Source organism: Marmota flaviventris, chromosome X, assembly GCF_047511675.1.
Source record: "Marmota flaviventris isolate mMarFla1 chromosome X, mMarFla1.hap1, whole genome shotgun sequence".
Classification (NCBI taxonomy): Eukaryota; Metazoa; Chordata; class Mammalia; order Rodentia; family Sciuridae; genus Marmota; species Marmota flaviventris.
In genome coordinates this window covers 34,093,244-34,115,739 of record NC_092518.1, presented here as the reverse complement: position 1 = coordinate 34,115,739, position 22,496 = coordinate 34,093,244, and the positions used below count along the sequence as shown (strand labels likewise).

At 37.8% G+C, this 22,496-nt stretch overlaps 1 protein-coding gene across 4 annotated transcripts in view; it reads left to right on the top strand.

Annotated features, from left to right (window-relative positions):
* Cask (calcium/calmodulin dependent serine protein kinase) overlaps nt 1-22,496 on the top strand; it is a 366,225-nt gene that overhangs the window by 288,168 nt on the left and 55,561 nt on the right. For all 4 annotated transcript variants that reach the window (XM_071606242.1, XM_027927438.2, XM_027927437.2 and 1 more), the window contains exons 12-14: nt 13,908-13,985; nt 16,694-16,774; nt 22,143-22,331. In XM_071606242.1, the coding sequence (XP_071462343.1) occupies nt 13,908-13,985; nt 16,694-16,774; nt 22,143-22,331 (348 nt within the window). The remainder of the gene's footprint in view (nt 1-13,907; nt 13,986-16,693; nt 16,775-22,142; nt 22,332-22,496) is intronic.

The window sequence follows — 22,496 nt, the reverse complement described above, 5'->3', positions numbered from 1 at the left end:
TGATCTTTCATTGTCTGATTTTGCTGTTTAATGTCTTCCTTGATACTCCAGATCATCTGAAGCATGTATATCCTGAATTCTTTATCTGACATTCCATCTGCTGCAGCTGTTACCTCTTCTAAAGTTGCGTTGACCTGCATTGCTTGTGGTCCTTTCTTTCCTTGTCTTTTCATACTGCTTGCGTGTCTTTCCTGCAGGTGCGGGCGGCGGCTCTGCTCTCTCTTTATTCCAATTGGGGTGTCGTGGCTACCACGCCGGCAGGTCACTGGGCCTGTTCTGGGAGCTGGCGGCGGCTCTGTTCTGCCCCTACTCCAATTGGGGTGACGAGTGTACCACGCCGGCAGGCCACCGGGCCTGATCCGCCGGTCGGTTGCAGGTTTGCCTACCCTGCAGGCGCGGGCGGCGGCTCTACTCTGCCCCTACTGCAAATGGGGTGACATGTCTGTCGTACCGGCAGGCCACTGGGCCTGTCCCGCTGGTCGGTCGCAGATCTGCCCACCTTTCGGGCACGGGTGGAGGCTCTGCTCTGCCCCTACTCCAATTGGGGTGTCGTGACTACCCCACCTGCAGGATGCTGGGCCTGTTCCTGGCACAGGCGGCGACTCTGCTCTGCCACTACTCCAATTAGGGTGGTGTTTGTACCACGCCGGCAGGCTCCTGGGCCTGATCCGCCGGTCTGTTGTAGGTCTGCCTACCTTGGAGGCGCGGGTGGCGGATCTGCCCTGCCCCTCCTACCACGCCTGCGGACCCCTGGGCCTGATCTGCAGGTTGATCACTGGTCTGCTCACCCTGCGGGCACAGGTGGCGGTTCCGCTCCGCCCCCACTCCAATTGGGGTCACGTGACCACCACACCGGCAGGGCCTGATCCGGGCGTGGGAGAAGGATCTGCTCTGCCCCTACTCCAGCTGGGGTGACGTGTGTACCACACTGGCAGGCCACTGGGCCTGACCCGCCAGGCTGTCACAGGTCTGTTTACCTTGCAAGCGCGAACCGCGGCTCTGCCCTGCCCCTCCTACCACGCCCATGTACCACTGGGTCGCGGGTCTGCCCACCTTGCGGTTGCGGGTGGCGGCTCCGCTCCGCCCCCTCTCCAATTGGGGTCACGCGGTCACCATGCTGGCGAGCCGCTGGGCCTGCTCCAGGCGCTGGCGGCGGCCCGGCTCCTTCCCTCTGGCTCGACGACAAATTGAGGAGACTCGGGTGACTGTGCCTCACCCCCCCTACCAGGAGACCAACTGCTTATGTCACCACTGGTATTGATGAAGTTCCCTCCTCCACCGCTTTCTGCAGGCATCAGATCTCTGCCATGTTGGTATCCTATGCGAATGGCAGCATTTCGTTCCCCTTGCCGGGCAACCAAAGCACCGGGTGAGTCCTGACCGGCCCTCAGCAGGACCCGGACCGAGAAGCAGTTTCCGCGGGCTCCTAGCCCCGGGCCAGGGAAGTTCTGGGAGCCGGAACTCGGCCACTCCGTGCTCGGTGTAAGCTCCTATAAATGTAAGCTCCAAGAAGCAGTCCCCGCGGGCTCAGTTCCGGGAGCCGTAATTCGGCTGCTTAGTGCTTGTTGTATGCTCTGGTAGGAGCAGGGTCCAAGAAGCAGCCTCCGCAGGCTCAGCAGCCCTGGGCCAGGGCGGTTCCGGGAGCCGGAACTCGGCCGCCCCGCGCTCGGTATTCACTCCGATAAGATCAGGTTCTAAGAAGCACCCAGGCGCTGAGCCCTAGCAATCTGTCTGCAAGCCGCAGGCGAATTGCAGCCTGAAATTACCTGTTCTATGGCTGAATGAGCTGTGGTCAGTCGAAAACAGGGGTGGTGACGTCAGTTTACCAACATGGTGGCTGCTGGCCTCCTCTGTGGTCTGACCGGTGTGGAGAACCGAGATGGACCGCTTCCTTCCCCCGTCTCGAACCCAGAATTCAGCCCTGAGTACGGTGCTTGCGCGGCTGGCAGAAACTGCAGCGCTGTAACCCTGCGTCTCTATCCCAGCGCACGCTGCAGATTCTAGCCGCGGGGCGATTTGCTGAATAAGCAGTGTTACCCTCCGTGCAACAAACCTCTCGCGTTTGAGTCCCCGTAGCTGATCCTCGTGCGATGGAAATCCTTCCTCCAGGTTCCGGAGCACCCCACTATTGCTGGAAATTCCTAACAAGATATCCTTTAGCCGTCCTGACTTGTCATACTCCCACACAGTGAAGCAGCACACGGGGGCAATGCACTCCCCTCGCCGCCATCTTCCTTCTCCCCTAGATTTATTTTTTAACATTCATTTTAAATAAAAGTTTGGTTTTATGTCTTTACATTGTAAGTTTTCTGAGTTTGAGTATATATGTAGATTTTCTAATGAGCTTTTTTTTAATGTTCCTTGATTCTTATGTTTCTGCCTAGCAATTTTTTCCTTCAACTTGAAGAACTACTTTTTAAATTTCTTCTAAGTTTGATCTAGTGGTGATGTATTTCTTCAGCTTTTGTTTATATGGGAAAAAAATATCTCCCTTTCATTTTTTTAATTTCTTCTGATTAATTATACATAACAGTAGAATGCATTTTGACACATCATACATAAATGGAGTATAACTTCTCATTCTTCTGGTTGTACATGATGTAGAATCACACCAGTTGTACAGTCATATATGTACATGGGTTAATAATACTTGATGCATTCTACTAGCCTTCTTATCCCCATAATTTCTCCCCTCCTTTCCCTCCCCTCTGCCAAATCTAAAGTTCCTCTATTTTCTAGCCACACCCACTTATTGTGAATTAGCATCTGCATATCAGAAAAAAACATTCAGCCTTCAGTTTTGGGGGATTGGTTTATTTTGCTTAGCATGATATTCTCCAGCTCCACCCATTTAATAGCAAATACTATAACTTCATTCTTCTTTAAGACTGAGTAATATTCCATTGTGTATATATACCACATTTTCTTCATCCATTCCAGATGAATTACTTCTTGAATTATAGTTTGGAACTTACTCTAGAATACCAAGATTAATGAATCAGTTTGTCCCATATATCCATGTTTCCCACTAAATACTAATGCTTTTTAATGGCCTCATAGTCAACTTTATCAGAAGGTAAAGGAATTTTCAAAAAGCTTTCAAAGTACAATAAGCACTGATTCTTCTTTATGCTATTCTCCAAGAAAGAGGGATCTTCCCCTTAGGAAGAAATGTGATACACTGAGTTATAGAATGTTTGATGGGGTGAATTACAGTTATTTTCACAATCCAAAAATATGACTGCTTTCTTCTCTTTGTGACCCTTTACACATCATTCCATAAAAATCACTTCTGCCAGGCTTTGTTCTCTTTTTGACTCTCCTTACAGAATTTCATTTTGGCTATAGCCACTCATATAAATACTTAGTGTTTACCTATGCAAAATAAAAACCATATCAAAAACCAAAGGTAAATAAATATATAACGCCATATCAAAAAACCAAAGGTAAATAAATATATAACACACAATGTAACATTAATATTACATTACTTCTTTGAAAGCAGAAAATTAATAGGGGAATATTCATTTAGTGTAAATATCATTTACTAATATTTGGAGATGCTTAAGAGCAACCAGAAAATGAGGTTATAATGCTTTTTTAAAAAAAATAGAAAGGAAGTTCATATCATAGTTGGAATTTCTCACAATTAGGCACACTCTTGTCTCTGATATTAAAAAGTACATTATCTCAGAAGGTTTTATTAGAACAAAATGCTATCTGCCTATATCCTTTCATCTAACTAGTTGTTTTTCTTCTGCTTTCTTTTGCTTGCTCAATAGTAGGCGATGTGATTTGTTTCTTCAATGACTTAATTTTAGAGCTATTTGCCAACTAAAAAGACCTAAAAAACAGTCAAATTGGGTCATCCAAGGCCACTGTTTGAGTTTCTCAAAAAAAGCTGCCAACTGAGCTGAAATGCACCACACTGGCCTATATTGTTAAGCCACCAAAGGGGCAGTCTTTTTAGATTGAACTAGGAGGTCAAGCAAGTCTTAATTTCTTGGATTCAAAAATAAATCCCTGTAAGTTCAGTATTCTAATAAGACTGAAACTATAGCAACCCTGTATACAGACAGATAAAACTTAAACCAAACAAGGGCCTCCTTATGGGTGTTTCTGCTGTCGTGATTCAAAAGCATTTTGCAACTTTTTCAGGAAATCTTGAATTGGCCTGGATGTACTGATCTTTCAGTTTTCTCATCTATTGTCAGAAGAAAACTAATGATTAGATTTACTTAGAGGAACATATCACTGGGCCACCTGAGCCCCTTTTTATAACTTTAAGTAAGGACATATTCCCCATCACAATTTTACTAAAACTTGACTTAAACTAGCATTTCACTGCTATGTTATTAGCTTTCCTGGGACATCTAACTCCAAGAGCTTCCAGCCACTAAGTACATGTCCATTTTCAACACAAGTTATACAGTGTAAACTGGGTCCTAGCCTGGGACAATCTAAATTCCAGGCAGGGACTCATTGCTGCTTTATTTGTGGGTTTGACACACTTTTTAAATGAGAAATAAATTTAGTTTAAAATTTGTAAAACTTGACTGTTTACATGTTTTCTGAACATTTGGAGAGAAAGTTAGCAATAATACAAATTCTAATGATCATGTTCAAAGAAAATGAAAGTACACCCTTCATATAAATGGAAAATGCTCTCTGGAAACATGGAGACTCATCTCATGATTAATATTTGAGTGCCTTCCTCAACTATTTAAAAATTAAGTTGATTTGGAAATTTAATGGAATATAAATTTTTAGGAAAAACAACCTTTTTTAAGAAAAACAACTTTTGATGCTGATGAAATAGGTATCTTTTTTATAACTCCATTAAAGAAAAATGGGCCAGGCTCAGTGTCACCTTTTTTTGTAATCCAAACAGCTTGGGAGGCTGAGGCAGGAGGAGTATAAATTCAAGACCAGCCTGGGCAACTTAGCAAGACCATGTCTCAAAAAAATAATAATAATAAAAAGGGCTGGCAATGTGGCTCAGTATTTAAGCACCCCTGGGTTCAATCCCTGGTATGAAAGAGAGAGAAAAAGAGAAAAGAAAAATGGTCTGGGTATTTTAATTTCTCTTTGTAAATTGTAATATCAAAATGATATATAATCATCCTTGAATTTGTAAGATGAACAGGTTAAATAAATTCTTCCTAGAGTTTAATAGTAGCTCCTTAAATTTTTGAAAGTGCCATTATAGATTTTGCAGTGAGTTTCTTTCACACCTGTTACCTATCATACTATCTTTGAACTATATCATGTTTAATGATGCTGGAGATCTTTAAAAAAGTATTTTTTTTGTTTTTGTTTTTATTTTAAGAGATGGGGTCTCATTGTGTTACCCAGGCTGGGCCCCAAATTCATGGGCTCTAGTGAGTTATACTCCTGCATCAACCTCCAGAGTAGCTGGGACTACAAAGCATATACCACCATGCCTGCCTTCTCATATAACAAGTTTATATGTAAACTTGAGTAGGAAAAAATAGATGTTTAGATCTTAGAAGGTTTTCTCCAATATACAACTTCAGAAAATCAACTCCAGATAGTTGTTGAGTATCAGTTCCCTATATTTAGTATTAAATCACATTTCCCTAACATTTTGTAGATTTCAAATGTATATAAAAAATACTGTTGCACATCAATGACTGCATCTTCTCAGTTCACTGAAAAAAAAGGTGACATTGAAACTTTGTTCCTGTTCACCCAGCTTCTTTTCAGATGATTCACAGAAACTGTGAGGAAAGTTCCTAATAGAATAGTCTTTCTCCAGAGCAAGTCATTTCAATTCTCATTGTTGTCACACACAGGGTAATATTGTGCATGCTGTTATCTGTTTTATTAGGATCACAGACACATTTCATTCATTCCCATCCTTTGCAGCTAAATACTTGACTCTTACAAACTTTGAATCTTTTCCAGCACAAGTTTCTTCAGTGTCTGCAAAGTAAATGGTTGCTAAGAAACCTCTCTGCAACTCTCCAACCCCTTTTATTATTTGTCCCATGCCTATAGTCTAGTTGAAAATGGTATGAGCTTATTTCAACTGATATACATTCTGGTCCTTAGATTTGGTTTTCTCAGTGTGAAAAAAAAAAGTTAATACACCAAACTTAGGGATTGTTATAACTTCTTGCCCCCCTTTCTATTTTAAATGTTAATCTTGATAAATATGCACATATACTATGAGCAAACAAAGGCTTCTATTTGAGGACTAAGAAATCAGAAGAGAGTGAGACCTAATGGAGTATGTAAAAAAAATGAAATTTGATCTTAGTGCTTTGAATGTAAATAAAAAGTGACATATTAACTGATTTTATTTTTATGTTTGAAAGTCCAATCTCAGGAGACTTGAACTGAATTTGCTCTCTACTTTGTTTGAAACAACTCATGTGAAATGTAGAATGTGGCCTCCTAAGGGAACTGTGCTGACACTCCTTGAAACAGATGAATGCAGTGTGTCCATGTAGCTGTGTGTGGTCGTGTCTGACCCAGTGCCAAAGGCTGGAAGGGAGCAGGCCTGTCTGCGAGGGAAACAGTGTGAGACAGTCTGTTCCCGTTGCAGCTGTTCACATTTCCTTGTTTTTTCTTGGTGCTGTGTGTGGTTTGTTTTTTTTTTTTAATATAAAGTGCTGAACTTGGATAACTGTAATTTCTTTAGAACAAGAAGGCAAACAACAATAGATTCTACATCCTTGATTTCCCCTCTAGGGATAATTTATTAGAGTAGAAATTGCAAACTCCTCCGTCAGGACAAATCCAGCTTACCACTTGTTTTCATAAATAAAGTTTTATTGAAATATAACCATGTCTAATTATTTATATATTGTTAACGCTGCCTTTGCACAACACAGCAGAGTTGAGTAGTTGCGATAGAGACCATATGGCCAAAAGAGCCTAAAATAGTTCCTGTCTGTCCAGGATAAGATTAAGATCCTAACATGCTTTAACATGGTAAGGCTTGCAATCGATTAGCCAAAATCTTTCAAATCATATTTAGTGTAATTTGTTCCTTTTTAAATGTTTTTTAGTTGTAGATGGACACAATACCTTTATTTTATTTACTTATTTGTTATGTGACACTGAGGATCAACCCAGTGCCTTACAGGTGCTAGGCAAGCACTCTACCACTGAGCTACATCCCCAGCCCCATGTATTTGTTCTTGTAACCTACAAATAGCATTTTCTACAGTTCATTTTCCCCAACTATTGCTGAAGGCATCTCCCTAACACAGATGTTGTATATTACTGAACTCTTAAACAAGCTGAGAAGATCTGGTGTGTCAGAAAAAAAAAATGGCATATCAGCAAGCCAATGTCTCATCCCTGCTGCTCTGGCTATATGGCCCTGGGTACAGCCTGACTGGATCTTAGCTTTCTCCTCTGTGTTAGTGAATTTTCCAGTGCTGTGGTAAGGAAGAAAAGTTTATTTGGCTCACAATTTTGAAAGTTTCAGTACATGGTCAATTGGCCCTGTTGCTTTGGGGCCTTTGGAGAGGCAGCACATCCTGGCTGGAGTGCACAGTGAGAAAGCTGCTCACCTCATGACAACCAGGAAACAGAGAGTGGAAGGGGCCAGTCAAGGTCCCAGTATCCCCTTCAAGGACACACCCCTAGTGACCTAACTTCTAGACCTAACTAGATCTCACCTCTTAAAGGTTCCCCCACTTCCCATTGGTGCCACTGGCTAGGGACCAAGCTTTTGACAATGGGTCTTTGGGAGAACACTTATCCAAACTAGAACATCCTCTTTAAAATAAAGGAATTGAATCTTGCTGATACCTAATGTCTTCTCCACTTTAAAAACTTTATGAAGCCAGGAGCAGTGGTACACATCTGGAATCCCAGCAACTCAGAAGGCTGAAGCAGGAGGATCACAAACTTCAAGGCCAGCCTCAGCAACTTAGCAAGGTCCTAAGGAACTTAGTGAGACTATATCTCAAAATAAAAACTAAAAAAGGGCTGGGGATGTGGCTCTATGGTTAAGCACCCCTGGATTCAATCCCTGGTACAAAAAAAAAAACTTTATGAAATAAGTCAGACTTGAAAGAGACAAAAAAGCAAAATATATGTCTTAAATTCAGGGCAAAAGGTTTTGTTGTTGTTGTTGTTGTTGTTTTTACTGTGCAAGCAGGACCAAAGAGAAATGATATCTGGTTCCTAAAGAAACAAACTAAAATAAGTATTCCCTCTATGTTTATTTTTATGTTACTGTGAATTTTGTTACAAACATCTATTTATAGTTTCTATTTGCTAGTTCAAATACTCGATTATTTTTGGAGGAAACATTTATGAAACATCTACTGTGTCCTCAGCCCCGTGTGAAGTGCTGTTACCTAATGTCAAAGAGCTCCAGAATCTGGTCATAGAAAAGAGAAAGAAGCTCTTGCACAGCATGTTCTATAATCATGAACCTCAGGCAGCCAGTCCCTTGCCTGTTGATGCCTTTGGTGTGGCAGGCAACCTAATGCTGATGGTGACTTTGGTTGACAACATGTGGCTTTGACATTGGGAATGTATACTACACCTGGCTTCAGCAGCACATGCTTGGCCTTGCTCCCAGGTGTTACCACTTAGTTCCCTATTTCTGGACCCTCTTGCTCTGTGTAGACAGCCCTTTGGGCAGGGCTCCATCAAGATGGTTCCAGCCAGGTTACCTTCTGAGATATAGCCTTGATTCATGGGAGGCACACACATTCTTGTCCCAATATACGCTCTAAGTGTGGACTGTCCCAGGTGATCTCCAGCCACAAAAATAGCAGGCACCAGTCTCTTTTCACTTAGGACTTCAAGGGCCATATGAAGCTACCCCAAGGACTCTCTCTCAAACAGAAATCTTTCTTAGTGCACCAAGATGGGCCTGTAAATTGCTGTGACTCAGCAATCACCTTTCAGAGAATGAGGCAGTGAGCTCTTTTTGCTGGCACCTCCAGTTCCTATTCATGGTTCTTCTGGAGCATCCACTACCCTTCACTTGACATGATGAAGGGAACAGTTCCCTCTTCTTCCCTCTGAAGAAGAAGGAGAAGGGAAAATCAAATACTTGCTCTCCTCAGTCCTATGACTCCTACAAATTCCGGGCTTTTGCCTCTATAGGCAGAATGAGGCCCTGGGGTAAATGTGGAAGAACCATTTGACTGCCTTTCAACAAGCCCTGGAGGAGTGTCCTGGCAACTTTCTAGCAGATTTGGTGCTACTTATTTGCTGCTGGCCTTAGCTTTAGGCTAAATGTCCAAGACAACAGATGTAGTCTCAAGTCACATCATTGTATATGTCTATTTTTATACAGTTAGAATGAGAGAGAAGGGTAAAGGATAATAAAGATCAACTTTAGCTTTCCTTTGTGCTCAAAATCCAACCACCTCTTTTGCTTGCCTCCAACCTTGGCAGAACTCTACTTGGATTTGAACTTCCAAGTCCTGCATATTAGCTTATTGGCATCATGCAATACAAAGATGACCCATGTGAATGAGAACTCAAAAGCACCATGCTTTATTCTACTATTTTAAAACATTTTAATGTTCCATTTCATTCACTGATGACTTATTGACCTGCTCTGCCACATTTCTCAAATGCTTTATATTTATTTAAATGTGACTAAAATTATGTTTAGTCTCTAAGACAAAAACATAATTCAAGAAATTAAAGAGGGAAATGAAGGTTGGTGTATTAAACAAACACATCCAGATAGTCTCTACTGAGATCATTTCCAGTTGATATTGCTGGGGACCAAACTACTCTTGGGTGTCCAAAGGGATCAAGCCATCCTAAGTTTCGGGGCCTTTAGTTAGATATGTCTTTGTAATTGGTGAGCTCTTTAGGGGACCAGAATTCTCTTTTTCATCTCTGAAACTCCAGTAAATAGAATCCCACTGCCTAGTACACAATAGGACTTCAATAAATATTGGATGGGCAGACAGGTGGGTGGATGGATAGCTATGTATATGGATAAGCCAACAAGAGATCACTTCTTTCCTGTGATGGCAATGAAATAAGCCCCTTCCCGCATCCCTTCCTGCTTTGGCTCTTTCCCTTTTGGATAGTGAGCAAGCAGTTGAGATTCACCATGTAACCACATGGACAGCATCCTCCCTGTTCAGTACTTGTCCAGAGAGCTCTAGTCTTTGTGCTTTCCTAGAAGCTGAAAGGTAGGTCAGAGCCCAATGTCCTTTTTAAGATAGAAGATCCCTTTCAATTCCTTCCTACTATATCTGTCTTTCATTTTAAACATTTCCCTCTTCCTACCACCAGTTCCACTGAACTTCAGATGAATAAATAATTAGCCCAGACCAAAGGAGCAGAAGATAATTTGATCTGAAACCCTTTCTTAGAACAAGGCTTTGAGACTCCAGGCCAACTCCATGATACCCATGAAGACATTGTAAGGCTAGAACAGTGGTTCTCGTATTTACTCCTCTGTGTCAGTTTCCTCATCTATAAAATGGGAATAATAGAAGTACCAACCTATTGAAATTATGTGAGGTTAAATGAGTGAATATATGTTAAGAGCTTAGACTAATAACTAACATCTAGTGGATGCTCAATAAAAGTAACAGTTATCATTGGGCATGGTGGTGCATGCCTATAATCCCAGTGGCTTTGGAGACTGAGGCAGGAGGATCATAAGTTCAAAGCCAACCTCAGCAAAAGTGAGCTGCTAAGCAACTCGGTGAGACCCTGTCTCAAAATAAAATACAAAAAGGGCTGGGGATGTGGCTTAGTGGTCGAGTGCCCCTTGAGTTCAATCCCCAGTAAAGTCCCCCAAAAGTAACAATTATCATTGTTGTTAATAGTATGAATTGAGTCTCTCTTATCTGAAATGCTTGGGATTTTGGATTGGATTTTGGATTTTTCTGGATATTGGAATGTTTATATATATGTAATGAGATATTTTGGGGATGAGACCCAAGTCTTAACATAAGATTCAGTTATGTTTCATATATGTATAGCCTTGTGGTAATTTTATGCAGTATTTTTAGTGCCCCTGTGTTTTGGCTGTGACCCCTCACATGAGGTCAGGTGTGAAATTTTCCACTTTGTGGAATCAGATCAGCATTCAGAAAGTTGGGGATTTTGGCACATTTTAGATTTTGGATTTTTAGGTTAGGGGTATTCAACCCGGACAACTGTTATTAATCTCAGAAATTAGCACTAGACATCTTTATAAATACCTGAGGAGTTTATTAAAGCATAGATTTCTGGACCTTATCTCAAATTCTGACGTAACAGGTCTGGAGGGGACCCAGGAAGTTCGTTTCATAAGCCTTCCGGCCGATTCTACCAGAAGTCCTCAGGAAACTGCACTGACATATGGGGCTAGGGGGTGTAGCTTAGTGGTAGGACACGTGCTTAGCATACATGAAGCCCTGGATTCAATCCTCAACACTAAACAAAGAAGCATGAAAGAAAGGGGGGAAAGGGAGCAGGGAAGGAAGCGGGGAGAAATTATACTGACAAGACCTTGGGGGTTGTACTTGGCATAGTAAAACCAGGTCAGAAATCAAGTCTTCAATTTAGGGAGTTGTGGGATATTTGTTGCTCTGTAAGTAAAAATTAATATATAAATGGAAACTATTCCTAATTATAGTTTAAAATGTTGAAGTAGTGTTAGTAACAACAGTCCTCAGTCAAGAAAAAGGTAAAACTGAACAGTTTGTGATGAAATTAGATATAAACCTGACAGTATTTATTTTTTTTAAAGAGAGAGAGAGAGAGAATTTTAATATTTATTTTTTAGTTTTCGGCGGACACAACATCTTTGTTTGTATGTGGTGCTGAGGATCGAACCCGGGCCGCACGCATGCCCGGTGAGCGCGCTACCACTTGAGCCACATCCCCAGCCCCCTGACAGTATTTATAAAGCTTTGAATTAAATTGGCTTTAAAACAGTTTTGAGATTTTTTTAAATCTTTTTATTCATTTAGGTTTTTAAAACTTTGCTTGATCATTAATATTATGACATGCAAAGGATAACTAATTGTTTTTTTAAAGTGTTATTTATTTTTATTGTGGTAAGAACAATATGAGATCTACCCTCTTAAACACTTAAGTGTACCATATAGTATTGTCAACAGTAGACATAATGTCATAGAGCACATTTCTGGAAATGACTCATCTTTCCAAGTGTGTTTTTTTAAAATTTAGAGTTATGTATTTTAAATGTCTTTTTTTAAACTTAGGATTTAGGGGAGTTTGGTTTGGTTTGGTTTGGTTTATTATTTTTTATTATATATGTCATATATATATACACAATATTTCATTTATTTTATAGTCTAGGAAATAGTCTAAACACTATTCACAACATTATTTCTATGAGAAAATATATTCCCTTCTTCCAAATTTCAAAATTGGCAATCTTTTTTTACAACTACAAAATAAATTTTTATTGATTTTTTTTTAAATTTATATATGACAACGGAATACATTAGAATTCTTATTACACATAAAAAGCACAATTTTTCATATCTCTGGTTGTATACAAAGTATATTCATATTCACACCAATTTGTGTCTTCATACATGTACTTTGGATAATAATGTCCATCTCATTCCACCATCATTTCTAACCCCATGCCCCCTCCCTTCCCCTCCCACCCCTCTGCCCTATCTAGAGTTCGTCTATTCCTCCCATGCTCCCCCTCCCTAACTCACTATGAATCAGCCTCCTTATATTCAAAATTGGCAATCTTTAGAAATAGAAACCACTGAGAAGATAGAGACCATCCATGTATAATCTAAAGGGATTTGGTCAAACTTTTATGAACCAGCCACTTATCAACCATTTTAAAATGTTAATATAATATTTTAAGCAGAGCAGCAATACTTGTCTATTCATACTATTTGTTTAACCTCCTGTTTAGTAGTGCTTTCTTAATTAAATGGCATCATTTAAAAATGGTTCCTGCTCTATCTTCACATTGCTCATGTCAGGTGTTTTATGTGTGGCATGGCCCAAATATTTACAAGTCATAAAGCTTTAGCTTGTGTCAGTATAAACAGATCTAACTATAATTCGAAGAATGTTTGCAGTCAGTATTTGACCTCTCAACTAGCACTGGTGTGCAGAGTAAATGAGGAAAGAAAAGAACAAGACCAACAAAAAAAAATCCCCACCTATTTTAGAGAAGTTAGGAAATAGAAGCTTTCAGACTTAGCCAAGGTCATTTTTAACTTTTCAGTTTTCAAAGCAGACTAGTGACTATGAGACATTTCATTTGAGGTAGAAACAAATATATTTTAATTGCATTCCTAAACGACAGAAATTGTTTTTCCTCTAAAGAAGTAAATGAATGTTCTTCTGAAAGTGTAACTTTGGATCATTTAGGCTTGTGAGCTTTTAAAAATCTTCTCACACTCTTTGAATTCACAGTCAAAAGGAAAAGTTTATGTCCTTGACTTCCTCCAGCATTGATTCTGTTACTGAACAGCCCTGGTAAAACAAGCATAGACCTTTTGTGAGAACATTCCTTCCTAGAAGGAGTTGGGTTTGCCCTTTCCCAAGATTTAGGTTTCTGTGAAAATTCTTTCAGACTGGAATTGGCCAGAAAGCGTTCTTTCATTTTACTCTGTATTCACGTTATTGAATGTTGCTTCTGTCAGAGGCAAAAAGCACTGGGATCGCTGAAATATTGACAAATTTAAAATGCAAAGGAAATTGCCACATTGACAGAATTTTGGTCCATCTATTTAAAGACTTTTTTTAAAAAAAAAAAAGCGATATAAACTCCTATTCTGATAAGTTTTATTGAATGACTAAGAGATTATTAACAAAAGGATCCCACTGAAATCGGCAGCCTGCCTTTTTAAGAGGGAGAGCATTGTTTAGTGAAATAATAAATACAAAGCTGTGAATTGTGGCACAGAATTATGCGTGTTGATTGGATTCTCTTCCTTGCTTTTTAGCTCTATGACAAAATTAACACAAAATCTTCACCGCAAATCAGGAATCCTCCGAGCGACGCAGTACAGAGAGCCAAAGAGGTAAGTGATATATTTTCTGAAAGAATTTGGTATCACCATCTTTCCTATCTTGATTGAAGACATTTCTACTTTACCTTAAGAGGCAGTTTCCTTAGATTTACAGTTGGACTCGTTATATTCAGATTTTGTGTTTCTTAAGTTTATCACTGACAGGAAAGAAAAAAATTTTCAGCATCAATATTGCCAGTTTTCTAGTTTTCTGGTTCTGCTATATAAACTTGAATATATTAACATATCGATTTTACTTCTTTTGTGTTTTTTTTCCAAAAAGAAAGTGTAAAGTTTTTTTTCAAAAAGAAAGTATTCACAGTACTTGATACAAATAGATGTGCTATGCAATTTTGAATTGCTTTTTTCAAGTGGTATTGTTTGAAAGTTAATTAAATTTCCATAGCAGTTAAATATACTGAATTCAAAGAAGTCATTTTTATACATTGCCAGTATACGTGGCTGTACATATCACAAACTTTCTTTAAATTTACTTATTATAGAAACATGATACCACAGAAAGTTTGGAAAATAAAATCGATCCATAATCCCTTCTCCCCTACACAGTGGTTTCGTTTTTGCACATCCTTTTCCACTCATTATCCATTTGCATATGAATTTTATATAGCTGCAATCAAAATATCTTTTTAGTCATAATATTATATAATAAGCATTTTTCTGTGTTTCTACTTGGTCTTCATAAATATAACGTCTAATGACTGTGTATTTTTCTTTACTATTATTAAATTAAAATGAATTAACAGTTCCCCCATTGTTAATCACTTACTTTGTTGTTGTTGTTGTTGTTGTTGTTGTTTTCATTTTTTGATCTTTTGAAAGTCTTCATGAATCAGTAGAGGAAAGGCAGAGGCCAGGGGGAGGGAGGAGGGAAGAGAAAGGGGAGATGCTGGGGAGTGATATTGGCCTAATTATATTGTTATATTGTGTGCATGTACAAATATGTAACAAATCCCACCATTATGTACAACTATAATGCACCAATAAAAATGTGGAAAAAATAAAATATATCAAAAGAGTCTTTATGCAAATAATCATTTTCCTTTTTAAAAAAATTATTTCTTATAAAGTGAGATTACTCCATGAATAAGTATGAAAGACATAATCTATTCCCTAGCAGATTTTTAATACAAGACTTGTACTGGAAAATATTGTACATTCATTGAGAAAAGAGACTGATGCTGTGGTGGCTGCCAGGCCATCCCCCTAAGTCAGAATAAGCTGAAAGGGGTTGTCTCCTTATTTTGCCCACCAAGCACTCATTGAAAGGAATAAAGGTGTCTTTGGCAGGAGTCATGAGAATCACTATCTTATATTCATGATACCCAAACAGAAGCAGAGACATTCTGGGGAAAATTAGTTGGCTTAACTGAACAGAGAGAACCTGCTGACATTATCCAACTAGCAATGCTTAGGAGACCACACCTCTGTACTTGAGATCATGGGCCATGAGAGTAGCAGGGGACAGAGAGAATCGATGCTTTCATCCTTTCATTTTCCCCAGAGAGAAATGTGAATCCTAAAATATATCAGGGAGAATTGGTTTATCATCACTAAATACGAATTCATAGCATAACCAATGCTCAGTAACAGAATATTTGGATAAGAAAGTAACCTTGTAGTGTGTATGTGTGTTGTTGTTGTTGTTGTTGTTTTGTTGTTTTGTTTGTCTGTGGTTGAGTAGCAGAGAGTGTTGTAAGTGTGATGTTGAAATCTAAAACTCAAACTAAATGACCTGAAGACATCCCCTCCTAAGGTTCTCACAGGTCAAAGCAAGAGATCCCTATTGGTTTGAGGCTTATGAGCCCCTGATATCTTATAGTGCTAAAGCAATCCTTGATTGGCTCCAGGGTTGGGATTCATTGGAGTACAATGTATAAGACCTCTCTGTGAATCCAGCCATCTACAGTTAGAAAAGTAGCAGGTGTTTGCCATGGGCTCATGTCCCCAAATCAAGTAAACTCCACCCTAGCGGGAAGGGATTATTTTTGAAGAACAATTTTATTTTAAAATGCCATTTTCACGAGAGCAGGGAAAATATTAACAACTAATTAGTGAAGAAGATTTGAGTAGCAGGAGAGAAGAAGGTTTTTAACATTGTTCTTCGGTTCTCTGCCATTTAATCCTAGAAGCCATTGACAGAAGCATGGTTTAATCTATATGGGGAGATGAGCATGGAAAATAGCATTAATCCTGCCTTACTATAAAGAAAATTTCTTGAGTGTATTTTGAATTAATTAACTATTCTAATTAACTGGTATTCTTTAAGTAGTTATTATTTGAGCCTATGTCATCTTTCTAAAAGTAATTGGCAGTGCTGTTAATACAAAAGAAACTGTTATTAACTTTTGGTACAAATTGATTTTGGTGATGAGTTTGGAAGCTGTTCTCTCATTAAGCTAATTCAGCTACTTAAACCTGTTATAAATATGTATTATAGGCCTGTCATTTTGCATCTTTCAGTGACCTTTTGTGTTTATAGTTGGGTAATGTAACCAAACTATTATATGAATTTGTTTCATCTTTATTGACATAAGTACCATTATTTTGAATATTAATAACCTTAGAATAAAATGAAGAATTTTGGAAAATAATTGTTGTGCCTGCCACAAAAATACACTCATGGACTTTAATGTAAAAGAATTCCATTGTTTGTCAATCTCTTATCATGTTCTCATTGCTATTTCTTGATTATTTTTTAGGTATTGGAAGAAATTTCATGTTACCCTGAGAATAATGATGCAAAAGAACTAAAGCGTATCTTAACACAACCTCATTTCATGGTAAGTAACAATTAAATTTCCATAGAACTGAAAACCTCCATTTGTTTTTAATAGCCCTCAGAAAATACCACCAGCTTCATCAAATGCATTTTTATCCATATACAGTCATATGTTGCTTAATGATAAATTCTGAGAAATGTGTCATTAGGCAATTTCACCATTGTGAGAACATCACAGAGTGCCCTTACACAAACCTGGGTGGTATAGACTACTACACACCTATGCAATCTGATATGTGTGCTGTAGTTCTATGCTCCTAGGGCCATGATGAAATAATAGTAGATTAAATCAAACACAAGAGCAATGTATGCAATCAAGAGACACAGTTAACACCAGGTGTCTGAGGATGCTGCCAGCATAATATGGCATACAAGTTTTATAGGAAACCTTTCTCTTATAAATAGAAAGAATATACTCAAATAGTAGTAAAAGGTGTACTATAGTAAATACATGAACCAATAACATCACTGTTTATTATCATTATCAAGTATTATGTACTGTACATAATTGTACGTGCTACACTTTTATCCAACTGATGCCAGAGTAGGTTTGTTTACAGAAGTCGCTGGATCATAGAAAATTTCCAGATCAATTAAAATCTTATGGGATCACCATCATATATGTGGTCCATTGGGGACCAAATGACTATGGTCTCAGACTATTAAGATCATAAGACCAAGTAATACCAAATACTTTAAAATCCTTTTTATTTACTTTGTATCACTATTACAAAGATGTGGCTTGTGGAATGGCTCTTTAGGGGCTGTGTAGTCCTCAGACAAGGAATTTGTTTCCTTGCAGGAACATCCTTAAGTCACTGGAACTGTATATTACCTAAACAGCAAAGAGCTAAAATTAGAGACAGTTTTTGCTGATAAAGAATTCTCTGAACATAGGTGATACATTGAAAGATTTACATCTCTTCTCTGACACTGCAAAACTCTCGAACTTTCTTCCTTCACTTCTGTTGTATGGAAAATTCTGTTGTATAAGAACAGCACCTATATTTAGCCAATTATTATAAAGCTAAATGGTTAAACAAAACTTAAAATAGATATGCTTTTCTGTAGAAAGAGGTTGTTATACATTTAACCGCAATTCAAAAACTCAATTACAGATGGAAATTCATGTTGAATCTAACATTTTTAAAATATTAGCCACATCTGTATATATAGAATACATGCAGAAAGTTGAAAATCTAGCTGATTGACCTTTTAGAAGAAAATCTGACTTTAAAGCCATGTTCTTATTACTACTATATCTGGTGTAATTTTTTTAATTTTATTTTATTGGCTCTTCTTAGTTACATATGACAGTAGAATCCATTTTGATAGTATTATACAAGCATAGGTTCTTTTTTATTCTAATTAGGATTCCATTCTTTTTTTTTTTTTAGTTGTAGATGGACACAATACCTTTATTTTATTTATTTATTTTTATAAAAGAAAGATGGGGGGGGAGAGAGAGAGAGAGGTTGGCAGAGGCCAGGCCAAGGAGAGTCTTACAGGCCATGGGAAAGAATCTGGTTTTTTTCTCCTGATTGCAGTAAGAAGACAGTAGGTGACTGCAAACAGGAAAATAGCCAATATCTATGCTTTCATGATTCCAGGGGCTGAAGTGTAGAGGAGGGATGATAGGGGTAATAAGAGATAAAGGTGGAGAAACAATTATAAAGCTGAGAGGCAATAGAGGCCTGGAGAAAAATGGGGATGGTAGAAAATGGGCAGATTAGGGCTCTGTATTGGAGATGATTTGGCTACAACAGGACTGCTCATGACTGAGAAGGGAGGTAGTGTGATTAACCCCCGCTGAGAAGAAACCGGCCTAATAAGGCAAAGAGACTTGTTTAAGGTCACCCACCAGTGAGTGGCTTCACTAAAGTTTAAGCCAATGCTCTTAAAAGTGGCTTGATCTGTTATACTGATGAGTTCTCCTATAAGCTTAAGTTGAACACATTGGTCTTTCCCAAAGAAACGTGTGGATAATGTCCCATATGGGAAATATAATCCTGAGATACAGATAGATAGATAGATAGATAGATGTTAAGTAAAATCTGAAATGCTGGATAGTTCTGTCTTGTAAACATTTTTTTAAATGATGATTTTAAAATCTTGGATTTTTAAAAAAAATATTGATAGCTAAAGGGGAATATTTTAATGCTTACAATATTTTTGTTCTTAGCATATTTACAGTTTCACACTTATTTCCTCAAGTATCTGGATTTTTCTTTGCTTTCTGATCCCTGTTATATGAGGATTTAACATTGGATTGATTATCTGACACTTAAAGTTCAGATATTTGTAAATATTTACAGTAACTTTAGGAGAGTAAACAAGGATAGATTCGAATGACTTTAAATCTGTACTGTATCTTTAGAGGTCATGATAAAAAAGAATATTATCTCACTAACTCCTTTTTCAGTGATTCCATCTAAAAGACTGATTTTTCAAAAGTACTATTCTTCTGTTCATTGCAGTTGTAAAATACAAAGCATTAAAGACAAATTCCTTATACATTACCTGGATAGAAAGTTAATGCTTTAAATTTTTTCTTTAAAAAATAGGACATAGAGTGGTATGGAAGAATTTTTAAAAACAAAGCATATATCCAGCTTTTTGCAAAGCTTTAGGTTGTCACAAAAGTTTCATTATAAAGTAGTAAGTTTTATGGTTTATAATTAAAACATCAGATGAACCACTTCTCAAACCAAAAAAAATTCCTATTTTTCCTGTTCATTTTAAGGTAATCAGTTTATTTTTGTTGTTGTTGTTGTTGTTGTTTTGCCACTCTAGTCTTTTTAGTTATCTTGTACATACCTTTACCACAGTACAAAGTGTTTCTTCCCTATTACATTACTCTTCTTATGTAATTAAAACTAACAGCTATTAGTAACAATTGTCAACTTTGTAACAATTGCTCAGTCATACCTCATAACACATTTGAAGGAAAACACTCAAACTTTGATTTCTCTATTCTTTATTTTGCATATTCTTTTTAAAAATTTTTTTAACCTGTAAGTGGGCCCCTTTTTTCTGTTTGCATATAAACTAGAACTTGAGGGTAAATTTTATTTTGTGGCAGCAATCTATTACAGTGACTAACTGTGGTCAGTATCAAGTTCCTTATTTGGTGACATCATTTAAGCATTTTTCTTTTAAAATTAATTTTTATGATTTTATTTAGTTTTATGAATTTTATGATTGTGAGCTTATTCCTCCTTATAAATAATATATTAAATGCAAGCATTTGTTTATATAATTTTAAAGGGTAAATACAAATCATTTGCAAAAAAAAGTAGTGTAAACATTTTCTTCAACACACATAACTTCAAAGGCTGGCATTATCCTGATGTAAGCATGGCTGCCTGCTTATGCCTATGTTGACAAAGAATGTTTTTTAAAAATCACTAGTTAGGCGGGGCATGGTGGCACACACCTATAATCCCAGTTCTGGAGGCTGAGGCTGAAGGATCACAAGCTCAAAGCCAGCCTCAGCAACTTAGAGAGGCCCTAAGCAACTTAGCAAGACCCTATTCCAAAATAAAAAAAAAAAAAAATTAAAGTTGGGGAGCAGAGGATATAGCTCAGTGGTTAAAGTGCCCCTAGGTCCAATTCCCCAGTACCAAGAAAAAAGAAAAAAATGAAAAAAAAATCACCAGTTATAAAAGACATATCTCTACATAGTATGATGAACCTGATTTTTAGCAATTGAAGCTTTTCAGTTGGCCTATTACCGAGTTTTGCTTTCTGCCTTTTAAATCTTAGTTTCTTAAGTGGCTGCAATTAAACCAGAAAGAGAAGAATTTGCTCACATGACATAATCTCCACATGGGCCTGGGAGTAGCAATACAGGGTGCCATCAAGGCACTGATGAGGAAGCTATGGTCCCCTGGGTCGTTATGGAGCCCTACTTTGAAGCTATGCATTGCTTAGTACCCCTTAGCTACCCTCACCCAAACCCGAGTTGAGACCAGCCACCTGAGATCTTGGAAATATCTGCTGTTTCCATTAGAAACCCCAATGCATACACTACTCAAAGCATATTCTCTACTGTGGAGAAATCAGCACCATCTCCTTTCTGATTTTACCAATTGTTGCCTTATTTTTGCCTCATATGCACACCTTTCAAATTAAAATAGCCAAGTCATGACTTTGATAAGCCTTTTAATTAAATAACTTAATTTCAGATGCCAAAGGTTATACTTGGAAAGCAATTTTAATTGCATTTCATTATCTGCAGATATTTCATTACCACACAGATAACAAATTAAATTAGAACTAAGTTTATAATTAGCACACAAAGAAAATACAGTCTGTGTAAAGCTCCAAACAGACTGATAATCAGCTATAAATCCCCTTTGAAATAAAAATGTTAAAATACTCATGCTTATTAAAAAATGTTTTTTATGATGGCACATAAAGTGCAGTGACTAGGAGGATATCCTTTTTTATGGAAACAAGGGACATTTATCATCCAAGTTCACCAAGATGACATATATAAATCAGTACAAAGAAATAATTTTTTCTTTGTTAATGGGTTTTGCAAAAAGAACTCGATAATTTGCAGCTTATTTTTTTGTTTGGGCAAATGCTCCAAAAATTAGAAATGAACAGAAACATTAAATACATTTTGAGTTCCATAGCATATATGAAATTACATTTTTTTCAAATATTATACACTCTTTTTTATTTCTTTTGCCAAGTCATATAAATTGTCTTCATCTTTTGTGTTATATAAAAGTCATATTGTTAATACCATTGATGAAAGATAGTTGTTTAATGCACCAAATATTGCACTATTTATTTTTAAATTTGTTTTAATTTTAAGCCCCAACACAAATTTGCCAACTCTTTTTAAGATGATTATTTTTGCTAAATTATTTGAAATTTCAGTATGTCGGCCTTTATTTGAACAAGTTAGTTGGTTACATTTTCATAACATCGGATAATACCTTTAACCAGGTAATCAAATACATCTATTTATTGATTTGTTCTCTTACTGATTCATTCATTCTTTTTTTAAATTTTTCTTAGTTATACATGGATACAATATCTTTATTTTGTTTATTTATTTTTATGTGGTGCTGAGGATGGAACCCAGTGCCTCACATGTGCAAGGCAAGTGCTCTGCCACTGAGCCACAACCCCAGACCTCATTCATTCTTTTAAAAAAAAAAAATCCATTGTTCAAGATTATTTGCCACAAAGAAATTAAGGTCTGGTTATATGTAGATGTAATCCACTTTGACTTCTCTTTAGATGAGAGAGATCTTTGAGAGGTCAAGAATAATTTTATGTACATTCCTATAGCAGATTTCTGCAGGAATTATAATGTTATTAATATTTGTCTTCTTTCATAAAAATACTAGGCCTTACTTCAGACTCACGACGTAGTGGCTCATGAAGTTTACAGTGATGAAGCATTGAGGGTCACACCTCCTCCCACCTCTCCCTATTTAAACGGTGATTCTCCAGAAAGCGCTAACGGAGACATGGATATGGAGAATGTGACAAGAGTTCGGCTGGTACAGTTCCAGAAGAACACGGATGAACCAATGGTAAGTGGCAAAAGAAAGTTTCCTATACTTTCATAAATCCCAGCTTGAGTTAGATCCACTAACTTCAACCTACACTACTACAAGGAGGTAGGAGGGAGGAGAGAGGGAGGACATGAGTAGTTCTAAAGAAATCAGTTCTCACAGCTTCAGCTCCCCCCTCCCTTG